General features: G+C 43.8%; 1 protein-coding gene across 1 annotated transcript; it reads right to left on the reverse strand.

Moving 5' to 3' along the window:
- Window positions 1–1,743: 1,743 nt before the first annotated feature.
- Window positions 1,744–12,700, reverse strand: LOC124596350 (hexamerin-like). Its single transcript, XM_047135453.1, has 10 exons — window positions 12,543–12,700; window positions 8,914–9,047; window positions 8,667–8,825; window positions 7,731–7,908; window positions 4,633–4,940; window positions 4,379–4,537; window positions 4,129–4,293; window positions 3,911–4,039; window positions 3,507–3,822; window positions 1,744–2,258 (listed from the first exon to the last, which is right to left on the reverse strand). The coding sequence occupies exons 1-10, from the start codon at window positions 12,616–12,618 to the stop codon at window positions 1,861–1,863; spliced, it is 2,022 nt and encodes a 673-aa protein (XP_046991409.1). The 5' UTR covers window positions 12,619–12,700; the 3' UTR covers window positions 1,744–1,860.
- Window positions 12,701–13,629: the final 929 nt, after the last annotated feature.

Genomic DNA, 13,629 nt, shown 5'->3' on the forward strand with positions numbered 1-13,629 from the left:
CGCTAAGTGAGTAGGGTGCCAGGAATTGGAGCCTTCAGCTGGGAAGGGATGCGTAGGTTAGATTAGCCTTGATTGCCTGGTGTGGGATATGTTGATACATATGTGGCAGCAGGTTGGAGTTTTCGAGGATGGGTAACTCCTTGCTGTGAGATATAGAGAGGTGGGTATGGAAAGCAACGTGCCGTGGTGATGCGAGCGAGGAGGGGTGTTCCAAGCTAGCTGAGGAGTGGTGAGAATGAGATGGAAATGTGTTATGATCTGCCGCAGAGTAGAGTAATGCGCTTTGTTTTTGATAGGTAGTAGCTAGAGATTCCTAACAGGTTTTCCATCAGACTAGTAAAATTATGCGTTGATGACAGGAAATGGAATCATAGATACGTAATCTGTATTGTCATATTGGGTGACAGTGGTACTGCCGGTGAGACCGAATGGTTGGTTGGTTGATTTGGGTGGAGCGGACGAAACAGTGGAGTCATTTGTCCTATCAGAGTAGGGAAGGATGGGCAAGGGAGTCGTCCATACCACTTCAAAGGAACCATCCTGGCATTTGCCTCAAGCAACTTAGGGAAATCATGGAAAACCTAAAGCAGGATGTCCAGACTCGGGTTTGAACCGTCGTCCTGCCGAATGTGAGTCCAATGTGCTACCAACTGCGCCCACCTCGCCCGGGGATCTGTATTGTGCTAATAATAAAGCGTCACTCTGTTCCCCGGTGCTATTCAATCATACACCAGATGACTTTTATCAAGCCAATCACAAAGATATCTGCTGTGTTCTCAGTTATAGTAGATAGCTGCTTTTTGTCTCCTATTATTAGTTTAAAATTTACTTATGTAGGTATTCTGCACAGAAAAAATTTACCTACACTGTGAATAATGAGTCCTATATGCAGCACATTATCATCACGCAGATTTACAACGAAGACTGATACTTGCTCTTGACCTAGCAGGGCTTTTCAGTCCTTGAATCTAGATATTCAGAAAATTTGTAGAGAGAGTAGATAATTAGCATTTTTGTAATTTTTCTTCGAAGGGGTACGAATTCTGAATCTCTTGCTTTGTATTAATTGAGAGGTTTTTGGATACCTTCCCAACAGCGAATATGACTCTAATTTGAGCTATAGACAAGAAAAAAAACTTACACAAGTGTCTGTCCGTAGTATTTAGTGAGGTTATGAAAGCAGCTGTAGGTAGGTGGATGCCACAGGGGAGGCTTTTAGATGGCTTTTCCTGTGATTATTGACTAGATTAAATGAGAGATATTTCCTTCTATATAGCTTGTTAACTCTCGGCCGATCGGCAACATGCACCTGAATCGGCTGATAGTCAATTTGTCTTCGGATGTAGCGGCCGTTATCCTACCAACACTTTTGCGTGAGGTACCCATTTCTGTCTGTTGTATAACAGTTCTGTACTCCACTCCATTTGATACGGCTTTATTTTCTTGTGATGAGTATATTAATTTACATGATTATATGTAAGACGATGTCAGTTTTAATTACGAAAAATGTCTAGCGATTTTGAGCTCTGTGCATGATTTCGGGTCTCGTGGACGCATAAACCACTGGTTAACGTCCTATCCTGCAGGCGATAGCCACGGCTTTTCACCCAACATTGGTTCTGGGTGTACATCCTCTGTTGCCCTCCGTCCATTCATCCAATTGGCCAACTTACAGTTATCACACAGTACATTCTTCTTGTCGTTGGTAGTTGAGTGAGAACGTAAAAGAACAAAGACACAGTGTTTTAGGTTCAAATTTTTATTTTTTGCGAAAAAGTAAAAAAGGCATGTAAAAGAGCGAGTGATAGTCGATGAGCAAGTAGGTCAGTCTGATGGAGATGCTCGAGGAACTCTGCCAATTCAAGCGGTGGCGTTGATGTCCTCCTGGCGGCGGTGCACGACGAACGTCTCGTCGAAGTGCGCGTTGGGCACGTCGAACTCGAACTCGACGACGCGCCTGTCGAACGGGAATCCGGCGGGGTGGTTGTCGCCGTGCTCCAGGATGGGGTGCTTCTCCTGGGAGACGGCAGGGGTGACGATGGCGAAGACGCTGAGCGGCAGCCCACTGCGGGTCCCGCGGGGCAGCGCCAGTCGCTGGGGGAAGCCGAAGTGCGAGCGGAACTCGTCCAGGAAGAACTTGCTCTCGCCCTTGATGGCGGCGAGGGTCGACTGGTGCAGGTCAGAGTAGCTCGGCGCCTCCTTGCCGTACAGCGAGAAGTCTCGGGAGCTGCGCTTGATGTCGTTCTCACCAACGGACACTGCAAAAGGCGAAGGGTACTGTCAGCACCAGTTATCAACTGATTCTAATAGGGCAAGCTTCATGTTATTGGCTTTGGGGAGGGAACTATTCAGCCATCTCAATAACGAAATGTCAGTTACTAGGATATGAATATATGGTCAATGGACCCTGATCAGAGGAATCTCCTAGCCAGCCAGGAATCGACCACAGGTCTCTTCGCATAGGGATTCGGTCAAGAATATGTATCGTCTAAGAGTAAATTTTAATGTACTGGCCCCACTGGGCAGGAAACTGGACTGGATGCCCATTGCTGCAGAGTGTAATGACGTTAGGACCAAACTTTTCGTGTTTTTTTCTCGGTATTTAGGGAAGAAAGTGGGACTAGCTGAAGCATTCTGTTTAATTTTGACATCTAAGAACCAAAAATGTCACTATTCACCCCAACCAAGATCTTTGGCCACGCTACAGTACACTAGGTAAGTTCCTCGAAGAATTTGTTTTCATGAACTCACAACCAAGCTGTATCCTTACACCATCACAAAGACCTTAGGATATGCTACAGATGAATATACCACCACAAACCTACATTCCAAAAAATAATATATAGTGTCATACCCAACTTTTCATATATTATACAGAGTGTAACCCGTATAAGTGCAGGTATTTTTAAGTGTAGCGGCTTAATACATACACAAATCTGTGTATTTTTTTTCTCTCTGTGTCGAACAGTCCTGCTACAAACAAATCAAAAACTTTACGACCTGATGTTTTATGCATGATCGTAACTGCCCCACTAAGTAGACTTCAACTGTCAGAATAGACTAAACGTTTTGTGCCAATGCATCCACACTTCAACACATGACTTGCTGCCCAGGGGAAAATAAGCATTACTACCTTGCTCTTGACACACGTGATTGAAGGTACTAACCAACCTAAAAACATGCAGTTAAATAATAGCTTTAATTACGTGTCAGCAAATGATGTAAATACTGATGTTATATTATTCAGGTGCCGACCTCAGTTACCAACGGAAATATCTACCTTTACACCCGTTAAACCTTGAATAATGTCAGTGCTCTGTTATCCCTCTGTTTGCACATTATGGAGTCACATGCCACATAATCATTACAGTATGCGTCGAAGCTGACATGTGCGACTGGTAAGCCACCGACAACAATCTCGCCTAATCTGGCTCTATCTTTCGTAGATCTGCTTAAAAGGAATACGGATTCTGTTGCCAGTAAGAATTATTCCAGTCATGACTTACGCTTCTGGTTGAAGATGTCCAGGAGAACGTAGTACTGCTTCCTCTCCTCCAGGCTGAGCTCGCGGCCGAGGACGTCGTACTTGGGACCAATGAAGACACGGACGACGGAGTCGACTTCCTTGTCGCTCTTAACCTTGATGTGGTAGAAGAACGGCTTGTGGTTCAGGCGACCCTGGCGAGCCACAAATTTGAACTTTTCACCGTCTTCAGGCTTGGAGAAGGTCAGAGCGTTGCTGATGTCAAAGTCGAAGCTGTCGAAGTATGTGACGAGTTTGTCGAAGGTGATATCTTCAACGGTTACGCCTGGCAGGAGCAGCTGAAATACAAGATTCAGTTTAGTTCACGACTCATGTAGTACTCTACGAGAAACGGTATATTTTTATATCAGAGGTTTCATTACTTACCTCCTCGTGAGTGTAAGGCTTCAGAAGGTTCTTGTAGTGGTAGAAGATGGAAAGAACGCGCTTCGCGATCCTGTAGAAGAGTGGGTCCCTCAGCTGGGTTTCTGGTAGTTCAAGGACGCTAGCAGGAACCTAAAACGGAAGTAAGTAATGTACCCTCGCATCCAAATACAAATAAGACCAGTGTAACGTCAGAGAGAGTAGACATCATGCGGACATACTCCGTATCGGTGAACGGGGTCGACAATGTGGCCGAAGAGGGAGATGAGGTTCCTGAAGTATGCACCATAGTACTCCCAGTTGATGTTCTCGTAGTTGCCCTCGACGATGTTTCCAAGGATGTTGGTGAGGTCCTTCTCTCTCAGGTTGTACTTCTCGTAGTTGTACTGTTGTTTTAGAAACATAAGCAGTAATGATGGACGCATTTCGTATAAAATCGTATTAGAGACAAATCTGCGAGGACACACTTACGCCTGACAGGTAGCCGTAGTCGATTCCGTCGCGGATCCTCCTCTCGTAGTTCTTGATCTCTTCCACGTATAGGATGTCGACGTTGCGGGGGAAGACTCCCTCTGGGCGCGCTGGGGCCTCGAGTCCGTTCTGCAGCCTCAGCTCAGGGTAGTAACCGACCTGCAAACGTAATACACAATTTAGTGTCGTCGTTCAGAAGGTGTATTCTCCACTGTCGTTGAGGAAAGTGAAACTGGTGCCGAAATGGGACGTACCAGCACAGGGTGGTTGTAGTCGATGGCCTTGACGTCAGGCAAGTAGTTGGACAGCCTCTCCAGGTAGTAGCGAGCCAGGAGCTGCTGCAGGACGAAGAAGAAGCTCTCGCCGCGGTACTTGTACTCGGGAAGGCTGTAGTTGGCGGGGTTCAGCCAGAAGGGGTACTTGTAGCTTAGGTATGCGTAGAAGGAGTTGAGGCCGACGTCTTCGGTAAAGTAGGAAACCAGCTGCTCGGGGTTGCTCGGCACGGGGTAGCCGGTGTGGTTGGAGTAGAATATGTAAGGAGCCTCCTTAGAGCTGACTTGACCTGCAGAACGGAACACGTGGTTTTGATTAGCGATTGTGTGATGTAACGTGTTGCTATAATTAAAGTGCAGCTACTTGTTGATGTCCATTGTGGGTTGTAATTATCGTATGGCAGCGAAATTAGGTACATATGCTAACACGTTATTTCTGAACGCTGAAAGAAAGCTTAGTTCCAATTTCGGCCACCTAGTGCAAATCTAGCGCTGTGCAATATCTCGTCGACTTCTTCGGTGCTCCTATTGAACAAATTGCGTAGGCAGCTGTTGATAATAAAATCAACATTATGCCTATCTCAGTTGTTTGGCGTTCCCCAAAGTAGTGTTATAGCTCCTTCGTTGTTACTTATCTATATAAACGTTTTCGGAGACAATCTGAGCAGCCGTCGTAGGTTGTTTGCAGATGACGCTGTCATTTATCGACTAATAAAGTCATCAGAAGATCAAAACAAATTGCAAAACGATTTATAAAAGATATCTGAACGATGTAAAGATTGGCAGTTGACCCTAAATAACAAAAAGTGTAAGGTCATTCACATGAGTGCTAAAAGAAATTCGTTCGGTTACACGGTAAATCAGTCTAATATAAAGGTCGTAAATTCAACTAGAGACCTAGGAATTACAATTACGAACAACTTAAATTGGAAGGAACACATAGAAAATGTTGTGGGGAAGGCTAACCAAGGACTGCCTTTTATTGGTAGGACACTTAGGAAATGTGACAGATCTAGTAAGGAGACTACCTACACTACGCTCGTCCGCCATCTTTTAGAATACTGCTGCGCGGTGTGGGATCCTTACCAGATAGAACTGACGGAGTACATCGAAAAAGTTCAAAGAAGGGCAGCACGTTTTGTATTATCGCGAAATAGGGGAGACAGCGTCATTGAAATGATACAGGTTTTGGGCTGGACAGCTTAAAAAAAGGCGTTATTCGTTGCGACGGAATCTTCTCACGAAATTCCAATCACAAACTTTCTCCTCCGAATGCGAATATGTTTTGGTGACACCGACCTACATAGGGAGAAATGATCATCAAGATAAAATAATGAATTCAGAGATCGTATGGAAAATATAGGTGTTCAATCTTATCCGCGCGCTATACGAGATCGGGATACTAGATAATTGTGAAGGTGGATCGATGAACTCCTCGCCAAGCACTTAAATGTGCGTTACAGAGTATCCATGTAGATGTAGATGTAGATGTTATGCCAACGTCTCATTCGTAAGCCGTTACAAGAAACATTGCTAAACGTCTTTCTTGCTTCACAGCGGCAGATTCGCACCTGGTGGCCAAAGTTGGAACTAATAGTTATCCTGCAAAAATCGTTTCCGCATTAACGAATCACAATGTGCACTAAGTTTCACTACCATACACCTGTTAAAAGGCACAGAGGACCACTGTGTGATGCAGACCTTAACTATAACCACCCGGTAAACGTTTAGCTCAAGTACTTTTTGTTATGAAGGAACCATGACTTCAACAGTTTTATGTAAACGGGCGCAATTATTTTAGGCAATTACAAGTCACCCCACATAAAACACCATAAATTCTCCGAATACGTGACCATGCGATTTTGTTATTATACAGAGCAACGTCTTGGTCACTTCATTAGTATTACATCTACATCATTACGTTTACATCACCATGATGAAGGTCGTTTGCAGCTGGTGGCGAAACTTTGATTTATACAACAACGTGATTACGCGATCACATCCGTTTAAAAATCTATTTGAGCTACAAGGGGCTTCACTGCACATGAAGCAATAACGATCTGTAGCGCTATTTGGTAGTATAACAGTGGTTGAGAGAGAAGTGAGGCCGAAAGGGTCCTTGTAGTTCACGTGGGCGCAGGAGGAGTTCAGTGGATGTATTGATCATGTTGTGAATAACATCAAAGAGAAATTTGGAAAGGGAAGTAAAATTCAGGAAGAAGAGACGAAAGTTGTGAGGTATACTGTTAACGTATAAATTTTGTATGACACGTCAACTGGCTTGGAATGGATAGTGTCTTGAAGCGAACTTATAAGATCAAGAAAAACAAAAATAAAACAACGGTAATGGTATGTGGTCAGTTACAGCAGTCGATGTTGAGGAACCTACATAACGAAAGGAGACACTAAAAGTAAGTAGATGATTTATGCTATCTGGGCCGAAAAGTAGTTGATGATGCGCGAAGCAGGGAGCATAGAAAATGCTGACAAGCATTTGTGAAACGTATTTCTCTGGGGGGTTGTTTTTTACTGGTGTGTACTGTGGACCGTAAAGAGTTCGCACAAGAAGCGAATGCCGATTATTAGACTGACAGATCGAATATGGGAGAAATGAAATTTATGGCCAGAATTCGATTAAAAGAGTGAAGCAGTTGATAGGTGGTGGGGAATGTTAGGGAGGGGAGAGGTAAAAATTGTTGAGTGAGACCATGGTTCGTATGGATGTAGGTTGGAGTAGTTCTGCAGAAATGGCGAGGTTTGCAGAGGACAGAGTAGAGTGGACAGCTGCATCATACCTGTAATCGGATGGAAGACCACCACCATGGTGACAAGGACAACAACTACATGAGTCCTATACGGGCGGATATGTGCTCAACAAACTAGTGGATAAGTATTTACGTTCGATTCTTAGACGTAGTACACATTAAGAATCCTTCTGACATTCAGTCACTGATGAGGTGGGTAACAACGATTGTTGTATAGAAAATATTTTACTTATAGTTGATCTGGTTGTCGATTTACTTTGCACAGTTGGTGGTGGCTCCGGAAATGACACGTGCACATAGTTTGTTTGTACACACCTTGTAGCTGGGCGTCATATGCCTTCTGGATGACCTCTGCGTTGACGAAGAGCTGCGGGTAGATCTCGTAGGGAGCTGGCAGTGTGACATCCTTGGTATCCTCGCGATGGAGCACAGCGACAGTCAGTGAGTAGACGAACAGTGCCTCGTTCAGGTGTTCCCGCGCCCAAATGGCCGTCTGGAATCAAAAGGACACTCGTTATACAGAGGAATGTTTCGGGGAGATGCAGTGCTAGCTACGACTTACTTCCTAGTGTCCAGACACAGGTGACAATTTAGATGAAGACACAATTTGACCAGTACCTTCGTGTATAATCTGACTTCACACTGCGCATTCCTTCATAACGATGTAACCCTTGCCTGGAATATAGATGAGTCTTGCTCAGGAACGCGGAGCCCTAATTTCTGCGGATTATTTGTGAATTTCATGAAGTTTGATGGGGAGTAGGCGGATTTAGGACAGATTTGCCAATGACAATTTTCATGTCTTAGTTGTAAAAAATTATGTATGATCTTCCTCCCAATGCTAACAGAAGATACTTCATTTGCACTGGATTCATTAAGAACTTTGAGGCCTGTGAAATTTGGTTTGGGTGAACGTCCCAGATGTTTTGGCATCTTTATGAGGACTGCCTATGTTGGAGCACCACATGGAAGACATTATACATATTGTGAGCTGAACATGCCTTAATTGTGCGCCCACTTGTTAAATTTGGACATAGTGGTGAACGGATATTATTCGATAAGCTGCTTCACGTTGGTGTTACGCAAATAAGCTGAAGAAGAAATTGCCAACGAAAAAATTGAAGGTATGTTATTATTTGCAAATAGATAGGTATGGTCAAAAATTAAGAGGAACGTTTGCTAATAACTTGCTGGTTCAAGCAAAATGAAAAAATCAAAGCTGAGTAGTATTTTGTGTCGAAGTGCTCGTACCTTGATGAACGTCTCAAAGTCCTTGGCGAAGTAGAACAGCTCAAACAATGCCCGGGCCTGGTAGTAGTGCTTCTGGTAGTAGATGGAGAACACTTCCCCTTTGGGCAGGAAGCCAACGTCGACGTAGTACTTCCAGAAAACTTCGACCTTCTCCTTGAACTGTAAAGATAAAGAAAACGGAAGTTCGGTACAGTTGTCTGGCCGTCCAAGAAATCGGATCCTGGTTTCTAACGTCACGTATTTATACCTGGTAGTTGTCGACGTGTTCAATAGGTTTGTAGGTCTTTGCAATTTCCTGTTCTTCTTTGATGAGTGATGGCTGCTGTACGTGGTAGAAGAGCGCCAAAATCTTGTTCTGTTTCTCCAGAAGTTCCTTACCGGCTGGAATAACAATTAACAAAACATTAGATACAATAGGAATCATTCAGGTGGTGAGATCACAACAAAATTGTTATACGAAGTATTGTACGTTTACTCTACACAGTATATATATATATATATATATATATATATATATGTGTGTGTGTGTGTGTGTGTGTGTTTTATACAAGCTCAACATGCGACTGTAGCTTGTACGTTAACTATAATTTTATATTTGTCTTTAAATCACTCCAACATACAGGAAATTTTCTCTTTCCTTAATGCATTTTTATTCATCATTTCGATTCCTATTTACTTACATAGGCACTTGCAGGACAGCGCAGTTCCGCTTATAACAATACGCATACGAGGTTTCCTGAATGCAATGTTCATAGGTGTTTCAACGATGGTTTCTCTTTTACATCTAATTCACTGACTTTTACTCACTTACTAAATTATGCATCTTTCCTCAAAATCGACTCAGGCTACTACGCACATTAACAAAGGCAGAGAAGGTTAGACAATGCGAACGAGAGAAGGTAATGTTTACTTCATCTGCCCGCTGGAATCATTTATTATGTAACAAATGTTTCGAAACTTACTTGGTGAAGTTGTTTATGTGCGTCCATCGTAAAAACACCATTTATTTCGTATATCTGTTTTGGTTGGTGTAATTGTACACGCTTTAAGTATTTTTTGTGCTGAAGAAATCCTTATGTTGTCTGGTCAGAAACGGTCTGAAATGCTTGTAAGTGCTTTACAGCGGAGGCTGTGCTGACAAATGACTGGTAATAAAAACGATAGGTTGTGCTGTTTACCAGTTATTCAGAATAGAAGTTAGACGATCATGTCGTAGTGCGCAGGATCAAGCACATGCACGCGCTAAAATGGTGTAATGCGCAAACATCTGTGGACCCGTGAGTTACCACCTGATGAAATGCTAATTACCAGTTAAAATGTCTTTTTCGGAAGTAATAAATTTAAGTTAGATGATCAAAAGCTACATTTGCTCGGTTTGAAGAAAACAAACAAAGAACACGTTTGGCGACGTAGACTGCTTCAATTTGCGCGGACGACAACCTCATTGGGTAATTCAGTGCTAAATAACTCGGAAATGGCGCAATGCATCGAATTTTTTTCTGAACAATTGCTCCTCAGGTCCGCCTACAAGCTTTTCACACTGTTTGTGACGACCCTGTGTGTTGAAGCGTGTATTGAATTTCAAAGCTGTTGGCAAATAACTTTGCCTAGGAAAAAAAAAATGAAATTTCTAAACCGGTGAAGGCCTCTGACATCTAGGTAAAAAGGTTCTTTCATGCAAATCATAACGAAAGCTACAATATTCCTACAGCTCCTGTTAAGTCGCTAATGTGTTTTCCAGGCCCCAAATATCAATGTACACTACCCACAGACAAACAGTAGAAAAGCAGAAAATGACGCCAAAGCTGAAGTACGAACAACATCGAAACGTCAGCCACAGTGCAGCGAGATGGTCTACCTACACCATTATCAAATAATCTTTTATCTTTTACGAAACAGCCATAGAAACATTTTACACTGCAATTTGTTTCACCTGCCAGTGGTCATCAGCAGCGTATGACATGATGAATACGCTGACTGGCATTGTTGAGTAGCGTTAATAATTACGTTTACAACGGAAATGAAAATTTACGACAACGCATGCAGTATATGATGTTAGATGGCTTGTGCGTGTTATCTCCTGGGGGTTATAACTTTTTTTTGTCCCTTGTGCTAAAGTAATTATGGAAGTGAAGGTTGACTAAATTTGTGTTCTGACTATTGGCGACGCTAGTTCCATGATCTGCTCCAATGGCAAACGTTAAGTGCTACTACGAATTATTCAAAGATTTCAGAAGAAACGGATTTTACTAGTTTTAGGAGCAAAAGAGTTGTGTAAGATGACAGTTCAGTGCTGTATTTTTTTCTTTTGTTCATGGAAGGTTTACGTTCACATTATTCACGAAAAAGACTAATACTAATGCCTCCCTATTATACATTATATAATATGCAGCAGGATTTTGGAGTGTATTGACAGAACGCTTAGAAGAAGCATAAGGGCTACGAAACACAGCCTAAGGGATCCTTACCAGATAAGGTTGAGGGAGGACATTGAAAAAACTAAAGGACAGTTCGTTTTTTAGTATCCCGAAACAGGGGCGAATTTGTCACGTATATAATACGAGAGCTGGACTGGCAATCATTAGCACGAAGTGTTTTTCGCTTTCGTTTCACGAAATATTAGCAACACTTTCTCCACTGAACGCGTCCGCTTGCATATCTTTGTGGCAATATGCCTGCCTCCCATGGAACGGTCTCGGGTTCTATTCCCGTCCAGGATGGGGATTTTCTCCGCTCGTAGACTGGGTGCTGTGTTGTCCTCATCGTTATTTCATTCTCATCGTCGGCAGACCAGTCACCCAACTTGGTGTCAACTGCAATAAGACTTGCATTTGGCGGCCGAACTTCCCCGGATGGCGCCTTTCGGCTAACTATGACATACGCTCATTTCATTTTTTCCTATGAAGGCGAAAATAGATTATTGCCGATTACCTTGTGTAGGGAGATATGATCATCGTAATAAAATGAGAGAAATCAGATCTCCTACGGAAAGATTTAGATGTTAATTTTTTCCAAGCGCTGTTAGAGAGTGGAATGGTTCAAAACAACCCTCTGCGCGGCTCTTCAGTGTCGACTGAGATTAGACATGTAGATGCGGATGTAGCTTGCCATACCGCCCTGTTCCTCACACTGAGAGGTCCAGTATTCGTCTACATGCGTTCTCTGCAAGCTACCTACTGCGTGTGTATGTGGCGCAGGGTACTTCAGGGGCCATCGTCAATACCGTCCGTCTTGGCTATGCTCTCTTTTTCTCGTAGTGGTCCTTTGCGATACATGTGTGGCACGAAGTGATATTTTGCCCGCCTCTTTTTCGAACACACGCTCTCAGAATAGCACCAGGAAACGTCTCTATAATACGTAATGCAAAACCGGCCATGAAGGATTGATTTTCGCCAAATTGAGTCAACCAGTACCTACATCTGCGTAGTACTAAACTCTGTACCGGTTACGCAAGTGTCGGTTCACCACTTACGTAGAGGCTGTGAACAAGTAGCAGAGTGACGACGTATGGCGAAAGTATAGTCCGCCCACAACGATCCGAAAGAATTCGTAGGGCGACGTGGGGAACGGAGAAAGCAAGCTCCACCCACCGATTTCCATCACGTTTGAAGCCGAGGGTGGACAGGCAGTGCGGGGGAATAACTCGCGCTACAATCACGCAGTGCTGACATCACGCATGTGCTGACTGGTTTGGCACGACAATCGCCTCGTAGCGCCTACAGTTCACATGGCTACTGTATTTTAGCTCGCCAATGTTGGCACCATCTGGACTCAAGAGCATTAGCGGGCTGACATCAACTGAGGTCAAGCCAGAATTCGGCTGCCATGGTTAAAGTCACTGAGAACAAATAGTGGTAGGAGGAGCGACTGACTTACCCTCGCTGTGCGGTACAACCGCGGCGGCCGCAAGGGCTGCCAACAGTGACAGGACGACAACGGTCGCAGTCCTCATGTTGCTCGCAGAGGATGTACGAATTGTGTGCCGGCTGGCGGGCTTCTTATAGCGGATGAGGTGTGCGATAAGCTGGCGTATCTGCGCACTTGGTGGGGGAGGCAGCGACCCCGCGACCTGCCAACGGTAAAACGCCCGAAGATGCGGCTTATGTAACAACCGACATTACAGTTCCCTGCCCCCTGCTATCGCTCGTGGTAGCCCAGTGGTCGAGGCACGGACTGGTTTCACAGATCAGTGGGGTTAAAATCCCAACGCGATCATCCAGCTTCGATTTGACAGAATTTAACAAGGTTGCAGTAGCATCCAGACGCAAAGAGAAGCACAGTTGTTACTTTCCCCATACAATACTAGTGTTATAAATATCCCATTATGCAGAAGACATTGTTAATAGCGGTTTTCCATAGAATTATTGAGTGATTGTCTGGAAATGGACTCCCGCTTAATTATGAGAAAAAGCTTTACAATCGTGTTCTGTTGTTTGTTGTTGTGGTCTTCAATCCAGAGACTGGTTTGACGCAACTCTCTGCGCTACTGTATCCTGTGGAAGCGTCGTCATCTCCGAATAACTACTGCAACTTAAACCTTTCTGAATCTGCTTAGCGTATTCATCAATTGGTCTGCCTCTTCGATTTTTACCCTCCGCCCTTCCCTGCAGTACTAAATTCCGTGATCCGTTGATGCCTCGCGACGTGTCCTACCAACCGACTGATCCTTCTTGTCAAGTTGTGTTACAAATTCCTCTTCTTCCCAATTGCATTCAGTACCTCCTCGTTAGGTATGTGATATAGCCATCTAATCTTGAGCATTCTTTTGTGTTTACTAATGCATAGCAACTATGACTACTAAACGGGTACATAGTAATATCGGTATTATGTAGGTAACCAACTCTTCTATGCATTTGGTTTTTCATTAGTAGCCTGTTGTGACCATTGAACCTATGTATTTATCAATGCCAGTAGGTGTTTGTCATTGTCTGAAGTGGCGTACACTGACTGCCTGGGTAGAATT

The sequence above is a fragment of the Schistocerca americana genome, chromosome 2 (assembly GCF_021461395.2).
Source record: "Schistocerca americana isolate TAMUIC-IGC-003095 chromosome 2, iqSchAmer2.1, whole genome shotgun sequence".
In the NCBI taxonomy this organism is placed as follows: domain Eukaryota; kingdom Metazoa; phylum Arthropoda; class Insecta; order Orthoptera; family Acrididae; genus Schistocerca; species Schistocerca americana.

Coding starts and splice junctions, on each gene's coding strand:
- LOC124596350 (XM_047135453.1), bottom strand. CDS start 12,618: ATGAGGACTGCGACCGTTGTCGTCCTGTCACTGTTGGCAGCCCTTGCG. Junction 4,538..4,632: donor ACTACAACCACCCTGTGCTG/GTACGTCCCATT, acceptor TTACGTTTGCAG/GTCGGTTACTACCCTGAGCT. Junction 4,040..4,128: donor ACCCCGTTCACCGATACGGA/GTATGTCCGCAT, acceptor CTTCCGTTTTAG/GTTCCTGCTAGCGTCCTTGA.